Genomic DNA, 12,048 nt, shown 5'->3' with positions numbered 1-12,048 from the left:
ATTCAAGGATGTTTTTTCCAGAAAAACCGTATGTATGCGAACGTTACGCAACGGTGTCGTTTAAGTGTGCCGGCAACAATTTCAAAATAATGTAATATTGTTAGTTCTCTTTTTGAAAAGTAAAAATCATTTTAAATTCGCTGATAGATTTTTATAAACAGCTGGAAAGCATCTATGAATGTTGTTATCTTAAACACTTTTATTACACTTACTGTTGTTTTAAGTTTCTACACACTTCAAATCATGCCGCTCATTAACTAGGAAGTTTTCAAATGGAAAAATGATTTAAAACTTGTTTATCTCGTCAGTTTTGTTGTTGGAACCGAGGAATGATTCTAATAGTTTGAATTGAATAAAAATGGCAATAGCCGTGGAATTCATTTTATCTTTGTTGCTGTTATCTGCGACTGTGCGTTCGGAAGATCCAGTTTGGTATACTTCAGGTAAGCATTATCAATGTATATTTTGCAACACTGATAAGTTTTAAGAGCTGCGTTATGCATTTTGGTGTAGAACAACGTTTGAAATATACGTTGGAGTTCACATGTATTATCTGAGCGTTTCTTATGGTTTAAAAAAAACTTAACTCACAAATACGAATTTCCGAATTTCCGGATAAAATATCGACATGCATGTTAATTTTGGGTTTAAACTTGATTTGTTTTCACCTGTTTTTCAAACACGGGTGTAATCCCCTCCCGCCCTTCACTTTTGGTACGCTGGAATCAGGTCCATTCATCCAATACCCGGTATTCAGTGTTGAAACGAAATACTTAGATTATTGACACTTTGGTATTTGGAGCGCAGCTGCTTTCGCAAACAGTAAAACAGTACAAACTATAGGGTAACGGCCAGTAGTTGGAAACTCAAAGAGGAACAAGGCAAGGTGCAAAACGTCCTAGTGTTAGATTAAAGACTTTCGTACTCTCTACGACTGGTAATTGCAATAACATAAATGTGAGGAAGGGGCAACATTAATGAATAAGTATTAGTTTAACTAATTCTTTTTATTTTAACACAATTGCAATTTCATTTGTGTAATGTCTTATTGACCTGTCTTTAGTATGTTTCGTGTGTGTTTTTTGAAATTGCATGAATGTTGATTTCATATTTGTTTACATTACTGTGTACAACGCCATTGAGTATATTTATAAAATTAGGCGTTTAATCAAATAAACATGTTTCAAGTTTCAAGTTTCAACATTGTATTGCCTCCACACGACAGCCAAAACACTGCTGTCAGTATTTATACTACAATGACAGCTACAGGGACACGCCCAGTTGTCCAAACTTCTGACCTACAATGTGCGCATTGAAAGAGTGTACATGTATTAACTTCTGAAATACATCAAAAATATAAAATATAAGATATGCAAAATTTCGCACGGGAGATGGTGTCAGACCCCATCACATTTTTTTTTTCAAATAGCATTGCGTTTGAGGTCAATGCTACTTTGTTACGACCACCAAACGCAACAGAGATAGAAAACCCGCAACAATCTTTATACAGCAACTTATTGTATTTACTAACAGTATAACATAAGTAAATTCAAATTAAAAATGTGAAAGTTATAAAACGGGGATTAAAGAATAATGTCTAAGGGTTATCTTCACTGATCATGGTATTGTTCAATGTCCACTGGATTTTAAACATCATGCAATATAGAAAACACTGAGGAATTATTCAATTCAACAACCCTTTCAGACTTATCCCAACAAAAGGTTGAAATGTAATCATACCTTGATTTTATTTAATCCAATATTTAAAAAAATGCTCCAGCACTGATGATACTTTTTAAAAAAAAATATTTACTTTAGAAAAATAACCCAAAGACTCCAGATCAGATCAGTTTGCCCTTATGTTCATGACAATAACATGCTGAAGATTTTATCAGGGAAAACAACTTTTATTTTAATGACTCTTTCGATGAACCATTGAGATGAACACCTTCAATGAAGTAAAGCATTTAAAAAATACGTACATGTAACACTGTATTAACCAGAGTTATAAAGGAATAAAGTTTAGATTTTTTGTAGTGATCAAGAATGGCATATATAAAAAGACATATATTAGATACAATAAAATAAAATAGAATGAAATCGGAAACTTGGTCGACCTTTAAAGAGCTTGTTCAACGAACTGGTAAGATATATCATGTGTATTCAAAACATATTCCAAGATCCGTTGAATGTTTTGGAACTCATATGGCAAACTCAGGAAATGATTTAGCCCGATTGATGAAACTTCCCTTGTATTATTGCTACTCAATCTCTTGTAGGCAACTATAAGTTCTTCAAAAACTATTGCTTCCATCGATAGGTTGGTATAATGTTTAGAGCCGTTTTGAGTAAAAAAGATTCGTGATGAATAATTCATTTTTTTAATTTAAAGTTTATTTCTTTAATTTAGAACTGAAATCCTGTTGGTGAGAGTCATCATATCTTATATTGACGAATAAATTAGACCAATGGAAGTTGTACAATAGACGGGCAAGGCAATGTTTATGTGTTATAATAGACACAATTACATTCAGTTTAAGTAAGGGTGAAAGGCCGAAAACTGTCCATTATATCAGAAAAAGAAGAGTCCGAAGCTGGTTTTTCGCCGACATAATTGACAGTTTGAGGCGGTTCACTTACTTAAAAAAAGGTAGACAACGAGGTCTAAACCATGAATTTAATGGCGCTATTGTGAACTTATTGGACACTGTCGAACCATTTGAAAATATAATTATCTCGTAAGCTAATCAAAATAATTTTGCGCTTATTTACATGTACATATAAATTGTATTTTTTTTTTTTTTTTGGGGGGGGGGTATTTTTTAAAATATTGATTTATAGACTATAACCCTCTATTTAAAGCAAATACAATTAAAGACAGGCAAGCATTAAGTACTAGGCTTAATCATTAAGATATTCAACTTCCCCGGGTGTTTCGCAGGTGTTTAAAGATATGTCCACTGCCACTCATCCGATACACAATCCTCCGTCAGACTTTGCGTTGACAAGCTGTCAGCTAATAAGGTTGTATTCTATGTTAGTGAGATGACCAGAATTAAAATATTATGATTAAGAATGGGCGGAGTAAGCGTAGCAAAGATTTTAGTTCATGTCATCTTACTAGTACTTAAAAATCAACTTCTACGGATATATAACAAGTGCAGACTGTGTTTTTATGTTGCATTTTCCACTTAATAACAGAACAGAATATTTTTTTATTCACGTAATCTACATAGTTTCTTGTGACAAATAAAAACATTTTAACAAATCAAACTATTAGACATAAGGTAATAGCACATAGGATGGATCGTATAAGGAATATACAAGTCTAAACCATTCCACATTGTACAGGATAAAAAGCATGGTCACTTTACAAATATAATTTGAAAGTAGTGTTTCGTTCAAAACATAGTGAAAAGTAACAATGAGAATAAAATTTAATACAATATCTCATTGCATTAAATGTACTAAACGAACACTTTAAGCTTCGAATATATATTTACTTAACATAAATAGTTTAGATTTATTTTCTGATGACTGTAACTGCACAAGTTTAATCATACTAGGCCGTAGTCTATAATAACGCTTTATATATTTATTTCTAGTTTGTTGGTAAAAAGTACAAATAAGGATAAAATGGAATTCCTCTTCAATAATATTTACGTTACAAATCTGGTATACACGTAAGTGTTTCTCTATTCTATGTTTGCCATACCTTTCCGTATGAGCAGACACTTGGTAAGGGCAACTCTAATGTGTCTTGAAATAATATTTTCTAAATACAGTTTAATATCAAGTGAACTTTTGACATTGACATATAACGTCAGAACACCATTGTCATTTATTCCTACATACCATTTTTGCAAAAAAATATCAATTACTCTTTGTTTAAACGAAGGAATAAAAACATCAGAATCCACATTGGCAACATTTTCCTAGACTTCTAAAAATCCATACCTTGCTAACATTTGCTTCAAGTTAGCAAACCAGTTTGGTTTATTATTTTCAAAACTCAAAAGGTTATTTGATAGCATAGCCTTTAAAATAATGTTATCCGTTTGATACAACTTGAACCAAATCTTAATTATTTTAATATCTATATACATGCAGCGGAAATCACCCTAACTCTCCGTATACAGCAACGTTGCAAGTCAATTGTATAACACCAAGTAATGTTTTACAAAATTTAAGATGAATATTTTCTAAAAGTTAAGACTTACTTAAGCCCCAAACTTCACAATATATGAAACACAAACGCATCGAATTACTGTAACGCTTCTTTTGACATAGTATCGTATTGTTTAAGATTGCTTAACAACGCATTCATTGCTTTCAATGCCTTTCTATGCAAAGCCCTTATTTAAAGACTTAAATTGCCAGTGTAATTAAATGTGACCCCTAGATAATTGAAATCATTTACGACGTCGACGGTTTCATTGCCATATGTCCATTACTCATTTCTTTTTAAGGCACCTCTTTTTCTAAATACTACTATTTTCATCTTAGAAACGATAACTTCGGTTGGTACAATATTAAAAATGTCTATCTTATGAGGTTTGTAGAACATGTGGTGTCGTGCCTAGTATACACATATTGTTTGCAAACAATAAAAGTATAAGACATAAACCATTAAAGTCTATGCCACAATTAATCCTATTTTGTAAATATAGCTGTACACCGAAAACATCATCGGAGAAATTATCTTGCCCTGCCTTAAGCCTAATGTTATGTCAATGTATTCTGAATATCCATCACATCCTTTTACACATGATTTGACATATTGATACGTAATACGTATGATTCTCAATATTTTACCATTGAGGCCAAATTTATTTAGCTTAAAGATGCACTCTAAATCCCAAATAAGATTTACCACAATTAAAACAAGTGTTTTAATATACATAAAAATATTAATAAATGTCAAAAACAATGGTTATTATGAAGGATACCGTGTATAATTTGAAAGAAAGGTGCAGAAAACACTGAAATTCTACCTGGTGAGACGATAGTAGATCACAGTAAATCTTTTATCACTCACCAAACATTTAATATTCGTGCGTTTTCAGCCATTAAATACACAGTTACAATCTTGTCATCAGTAATTAATATTTTCCATCCATTTATTATTAAGTAAGTAGTTACAGGTTTATCACACAAAATTTATGTTTGTAATTCATGTGTATGCATTGATTTCGAATTAGAGTGTCACTTTAAACCACTACGCAATTCTATATATCGAGTCATAAAAGCGTTTCAAAAAAACAAAACAAACAATACAAACGTTTATTTGCATTTAAATATTTTTCTCGATAAGTAAATGGGGAATAAAAACAGTCTCAACAGTGGACCTTTCTTTCCTAAATCCTAACTGCGCATCAGATATGATATTATTCTCCTCGCCACTGACAGTTATCCTTTAGTATAGAACACAAGTAAATAGTTTCGCAAAGTTACTCAGCAAAGTTATCCCTCTATAATTCACTACATCATTTTCATCTCCTTTTTATGCATAGGAATACTAATGCCTTTAGTCCATGCTTTAGGGAATACTCCACATTCTAAAATTCTATTGAATATATTGGTAATAAAACCAGCTAAAATATCGCTAGCTTCTTTACAGTACTCTTGTATATAGCTTTAAATCTACACAATTCGATTCTATCAACATTTAAAAGAGATGAATTATATTGATGTAAGGCATTTCTATACACCACCTTTGCATATTTACATTCTTTATCAAACCATTTTGTGTTGCTATCTATATTGCATTTCTCAAACCTCTTGTTTACAATCAATTTCTTATCAAACAATGGGTCAACAACATCTCATTGAGTAGAGGAAAAGGTATTAAAGACATGGTTAATGTTTTCCGCGTTATTGTTAAGATTATTTCGCAGCAAATTATTTAATTCGGGCAGTTTCTCTTTGAATCTATAATGTTTCTTTTCATCTACGTTCCAAGATATTTTCTCATGATTGTATTCAATATTTGGTTCTATTATATTCGTATTACACTTGTTAAACGATAACATTGAATGATCACTGTACTCGTTAAGGTCATGGATGTTTAAGCTATCAATTAAGGGGAAATTTACCTCTTCTAATAATAAATAATCTATTAAGCTCGCTCCGTTTACATTAAAACAAGTAAAGTGCCCTATCCTACAATCAGAGCATAAGCGACCGTTTTCAAGTCTAAAGGAAGTAGCCTTGCACATATCTAATAATCTATTACCATTCGTGTTACTTCCATTGTCAGTAGAAAATCTTGGCAACGCATCATCTAGCTGGTAATTTTCCGCCTCAATTTCTGAGACATATCTATCACAATGAATGAAATCCGGTTTACCAAGCGGCTGGAAATTACATATATCAGTTATATATCTTAATACGGAAACTTTATAGTAAAGTATAGGATATTTTATTTTCTATGTTTTTAAGGGACGTACAGCTAATAAACATTTTCCTTTGTCATAACGACTGCGCAAACTTCAATCACATCTTCATTGGGCATTGAGTTGTTAGATCCTAAAAATCGGAATTTTATTAAAATCATCTGTTTATAAATATTCATAAACCCTTAAAAAAAGAAGGGTTTTAGAGTGTTTTCTTCAAAAAAGTGCCTAGCTTTACACAATACTTGACAAACAAGTTTGTCAACACACGTCTTAATTCTACCATACTACTAATTATACTGACTGTCCATTATTAGAACAATGAATGTCCGTTATTTGAACAATTACGGTCCATTCTTAAAATATTGGACAGTTAGTAGAAATAAACAGAACGCAGTCCAAAAACCTGTATTATGTACAAAAAGAACAATGGATGACGTCACAAACATGTTTTAAACCAAGAAGAACACAACACTTATTAACATTAATGTAAGCATAAAGACGATTAAAACGCCAGATGTTCGTATTTGACTTGATGTCTCCGGCATAGTTAACTGTGAATGGCTTAATAATACCCTTTAAGAACTAGTACTGTTGGCCCATCTTCATTGCTTCGGTTACATGGTATGTTTGTATCCAGTCGTTGAGTACTTGAACGAGCGTTCTTCAGTCAATGATATTTTTTTAACTTTATTCTTCTAATTATTGATAAGTGTTCAGACAAGTGTAGGGTTCAAATTCAAATTCAAATTCAAATTTTATTTGTAAAGAAAGGCCTCCGGCCCATAATACAACATATACAATACAAAGCATAAGATCTTTAGAGTTGTGATTCCTTAATGACATTCATTTTTCCTTATCTTTTTGTTTCATTATTACATTTACAAAGAATGCTATATTTTTTATTCGGTCATCGTTTCGACTTTGCATAAGATTTATGAAGTTTTGGAAGTCTTGCCTACCCGTGTACCATTTATAGATATAAAATTGCCTTTCTTGTCTGAATTTGTTACATTGAAAGAATACATGAAATTCATCTTCTACACATCTGATATCAAAATTAATTAAGCAATATCTACACAGTCTATTTTCCCTTTCGATACCCAAATGTCGACCAGTCTCAATAAACAATTTATGGCTAGAACATCGGAATCTCGCTAACGATTTTCTCACATAAAATGGTAGATTAATACATAAATATTTTTCTGGATTTAACAAAGTTTAAAAATGCTTATATGTGTCACATCGTGTTGAATCTCCCACATTTTCGAACCAGTTTTGTCTTTTACAATCAACTAACCTTTGCTTAAATGATATTAAAAAATCGCCAACATTTCCAACTTCCTGACTTAGCCAAACAAAACCAAAACCATATTTGAATAATAGATTCTTTACAGATGTAACCCAATTTTTTCTTCCAATATCATCATGTCGTTTAAGCATTATATAGCAGTTTCTTGGATAACGTTCATTGGACATGTATAGCAGTTTACACCAGTACTTAATACATTTTACATGATGATCAATACACAGAGGAAACCTCCCGCATTCCCCCAATGCAACACAATCGTTAACATAATTATTTACCCCAAGGAATTCCTTACAATATTGAATTTGTACCTGTTCAAGAATATCAGATATTTCCGTACCATATATTTCAGCACCGTAAATAAGTATAGGCTTAACCATTGAATCAAATATTTTAAAGTATTCAGTGTGAGAAAAGTTTCCAAAAGCCATCTGGTAGGCCTTTATAGCATAAATTGACTTCCGGGCTTGCGCAGCTAATTTTGATTTTGCCTTTGTCCAGGATAATTTAGGCGTGAATATGAGTCCCATGTACTTGTATACCGATGTAACATTTACCGGGGTGCCATAAAAATACCAATGCTCGTATGACCGCAGAGGCCCGCCATTTCTAAACACGATTATTTCTGTTTTCCTCTGATTAAAAGTCATACCAGTATTTTCGCAGAATTTCGAAATTGAATTTAGTTGTAATTGTAATTCAATGGCAGTGTCAGCGCAGTTCGCAACGTCATCTGCAAAAAGTATGCATATCGTATCCGCGATTTGCTCAGTAATAAAGATACCAGTATGTCCCTTTGATCGTAGGAAGGAAGATAACTCATTTATATACAGATTAAAAATTATTGTACTGGTTACGTCCCCTTGTCGCGTGCCAACGTTACAAATAAAGGGTTGCGTAACTGTGCCGCCGCCAACTCGTACACAACCGCGTAGATTTGAATACATACACGTTAATATACGGAAGAGCTTTCCCTGAACTCCTATTTTATGCAAACTGGTGAACAAGTTACGGTGTATCAATCCATCAAACGCCTTTTTAAAATCGACGTATAATACATAGAATCTCCCCCCGGGCTTACTGGTATATTTCTGAACCATACTTTGCAAAGTAAATATATTATCTGTTGTCGAATAACCAGTCCGAAATCCAGCTTGTGCCTCATCAATTTTGTTAAACTGTTCCGACCATGTACATAATCTGTCATGTATTATATTTGAAAATATTTTATACATAACGTTTATAAGAGAAATACCCCTGTAATTTGATGGGTCTTCTTTAGAGCCCGACTTGTTCACTGGGACAATAATACTATCTCTCCAAATATCCGGAAATACACCCGTATTTAAAACCCTATTAAATAATTGACGCAACACTGGAGTTATGGTTTGTTTTGTACTTTGGTAAAATTCAGTCCCAAATCCATCAGTTCCCTGAGATTTCCCCTTTTTCAATTTTATAATGCTTGCAATAACCTCCCCGTCAGTTATATCACAATTTAAAATGGAATCATATTCTTCATTAAAGATATTCGTGTCAAAAGCTATATCGTTCAGGTTTGGTTGATCTTCATTAAACAATAATCCTCGAAAATAGTTCCGCCATGTAACAGGGTCTACGCGCAGAATCTCTTGTTTTCTATTACGTTGGGACATTTTTAACAATTTCCAAAAGGAATTTGGATTACAACTAGATAACACTAGCTCATTCCTTTTAGCTTGCTGTTACAATTGCCTTTTAGTGAAACTCGTAATTTTGAAATGTCTACGCAGTGAAATATAGTTTTGAAAATCTAACAACCCACTTGTCCATCTAAATCTTCGTAATGCAGCGTACTTTAATTGTTTAGCTAAAGCACAGTCTCTATCCCACCAGGGTTGATTATTTGAAATTACATCGCGATTTGTTGGATCACGGTTATTTAAGCGCATCATATAAGCAGAATCCCGATAAAGTCCAAGTATTTTCTCAACCGCGTCATTCATATTTATATTAATTTCAAGTGCGATTTGAGCGACGAGCGTATTACATTTATTTGCAAATAACGTTAAAAATTCATCTTTACATGCGAGTTTCCATTTAAACTTTTCTACACGTACAAAACCATCGCCGTTTGGTGGTCCCGCTAAGTTTTCATCAGTATTTTATCTAGGAAGAATGACAATTTAGAACAAACTGGTAAATGATCCGACTCATCGCGCATTGTGACACTGAAAGAACTTATATGAGAAAAAAGCTCAGTAGACATAATATGATAATCAACAACACTTGCACCATTATATGTTATACATGTAAAATTGCCAACAATGTCGTCATAAATACGTCCATTTAAAATATGTATGTTATGAGTACAACATAGCTCAATAAGAGATTTCCCAAAGTTATTATATCCTATTTTATCTTTGTTATTGCGTGTTAACTCAAAATTTTCTGAATTATATTCAACATCAGTATTAAAAATGTTTTGCAGATTATCATCTGGAATGTAATCTAAAATTTCTTTCGTGCGGGCATTAAAGTCCCCAGCTAGATAAAAATATGAACCGGGATACTTATTTCGTAAAATTGAAATATTATTATCAATAGATTTAATTCCATTTATCTCATCTCTATTGCTATAAATGTTCGAGCCCTCGGGTGAGACATAAGCAACATATAATATTATATCGAGCATAGAACGAAATTTAGTACTGTTGATATAGAATACTACGCAATCTGTATATTCATGGCATATTCTAGTAATAAAATCATTTTTCAACAAATTATTCTTAATGTAAACAGCTATTCCACCACTATTACGCAAGGCATTTAAGGATTTTGATCTAACACAATCAAAACATGTAAAATTATCAAGCAAATTCTCAAATTCATTACTAAAATCACTCCACGTTTCCAAGAGACCAATAATGTCAAACGATTGCAAATAGCTTGTAAAATGTTTATCATCAGTCAACTTTCTTAAACCGCACACATTCCACGTGATAGTGTTTATGTTTACGGTGCCTTGACCTGCATCCTAGTCAGTCCCGCCTACTGCCTCGCGTTCATATCCGTCCTCCGATCCCGATTGGTCTGCATCACTGACGTCATGGTCACGTGGGCCCGTTGACTGGTCATTGTTGAGGTCACGTGGTCTGTTAACGTTACCACGTGGTCCGCTACCACGTGGTCTTTGACCCGGCCGTGTACTACCGATCCTCTTGACTTGCTTTGACAGGTCATCGTACTTATAAACTCCGTCACCAATGATAAGCTTGTCGTAGCGTATTGAAGCATACTGGTCCCTACTTCTGGCCTCAACTAATCTCTTACCTAGTTCTCGCCTATGTAATTGTACACGTTCAGTGAAATCCTCGCGCACTGAAAACTGTGATTGCCTGTCAAATAAATGTTTTGATTTTTTGATAATTGTCTCGCGATCTTTATAGCGTGAGAATTTAGCAATAATAGGGCATGTGTCTGAATTCCTACTACCCCGATGTGCCCTTTCTATTTCTACGCGGTCTAACTCGGAAAGCCCAAGCTTGTCCGAAATAAATTGCCTTACTTTCAACTCGGTCTACTCCCATTTCTCGCCAAGCCTTCCTTGAATACCATGAAAACGCAGATTGTTCCTACGAGAATGCCCCTCGAGACTATCAACTTTTGACACAAGCTTACCAAGTTCTTGCTTAATTTCACGATTTTCTTGCCTGAGAGATTCGTTCTCAGCTTTTAGAATATTAACAGAATTGTGTATGTCGTCCACTTTCGAATTAATGGCGGCTAGGTCCGTGCGCACTTCCGCGTTCATATCCCTGAGAAAAGCCATAACTTCACTATCTTTACTTCCTCTGGTCGCCCGCTTAGTGGCTTCTTGAGAAGGCGGTGGAGAAGACGCTGACGCCAACCCTACACCTGCTGGTTCAGCAAACGATAAAGTTCTTTGCTTCTGGGAACGCGGCGGTCCCGGATTAGTCTCCACATCCCCACCCAGTGTGATTAACACAGACAAGCACAAAACTAGTCGAAAAATCAAACTCACAGTCCGTTTATTGAGTGAAAGTTTATCCGTTTTCATTTTACACTTCCTCTGCACTGTAAATAATCCTATTCGTGCTCTATACAGCACGGTATCGATCCCCATTTTTCAATTTCTTTCGCACACCAATTTACACGTGTACACACACTAAGGGACACAACTCCACATTATTATGAGCATGCAAACTAGTTTAAGCCTAGTAGATTGGAGTTCCAATTAACTCGTGTTTTACTTCTCCAATGCGGTAATCCCATCGTATATCGGTAAAGCTATGTTTATGAGTGTATGGTGTGTTTGTATGTGTAAATATGTTTGTCTTCTTG

General features: G+C 33.8%; 1 protein-coding gene across 1 annotated transcript in view; it reads left to right on the top strand.

Moving 5' to 3' along the window:
- The first annotated feature begins 252 nt into the window (after positions 1-252).
- LOC128215388 (uncharacterized) overlaps positions 253-12,048 on the top strand; it is a 14,407-nt gene continuing 2,611 nt past the window's right edge. Inside the window, exon 1 of the mRNA XM_052922075.1 lies at positions 253-443. Within this exon, the coding sequence (XP_052778035.1) occupies positions 359-443 (85 nt within the window). The 5' untranslated portion in view covers positions 253-358. The remainder of the gene's footprint in view (positions 444-12,048) is intronic.

This window comes from Mya arenaria, chromosome 13, assembly GCF_026914265.1.
Source record: "Mya arenaria isolate MELC-2E11 chromosome 13, ASM2691426v1".
NCBI classification, from domain to species: Eukaryota; Metazoa; Mollusca; class Bivalvia; order Myida; family Myidae; genus Mya; species Mya arenaria.
The sequence above is the reverse complement of the archived record's forward strand: the minus strand, read 5'-3'. Positions and strand labels throughout refer to the sequence as shown.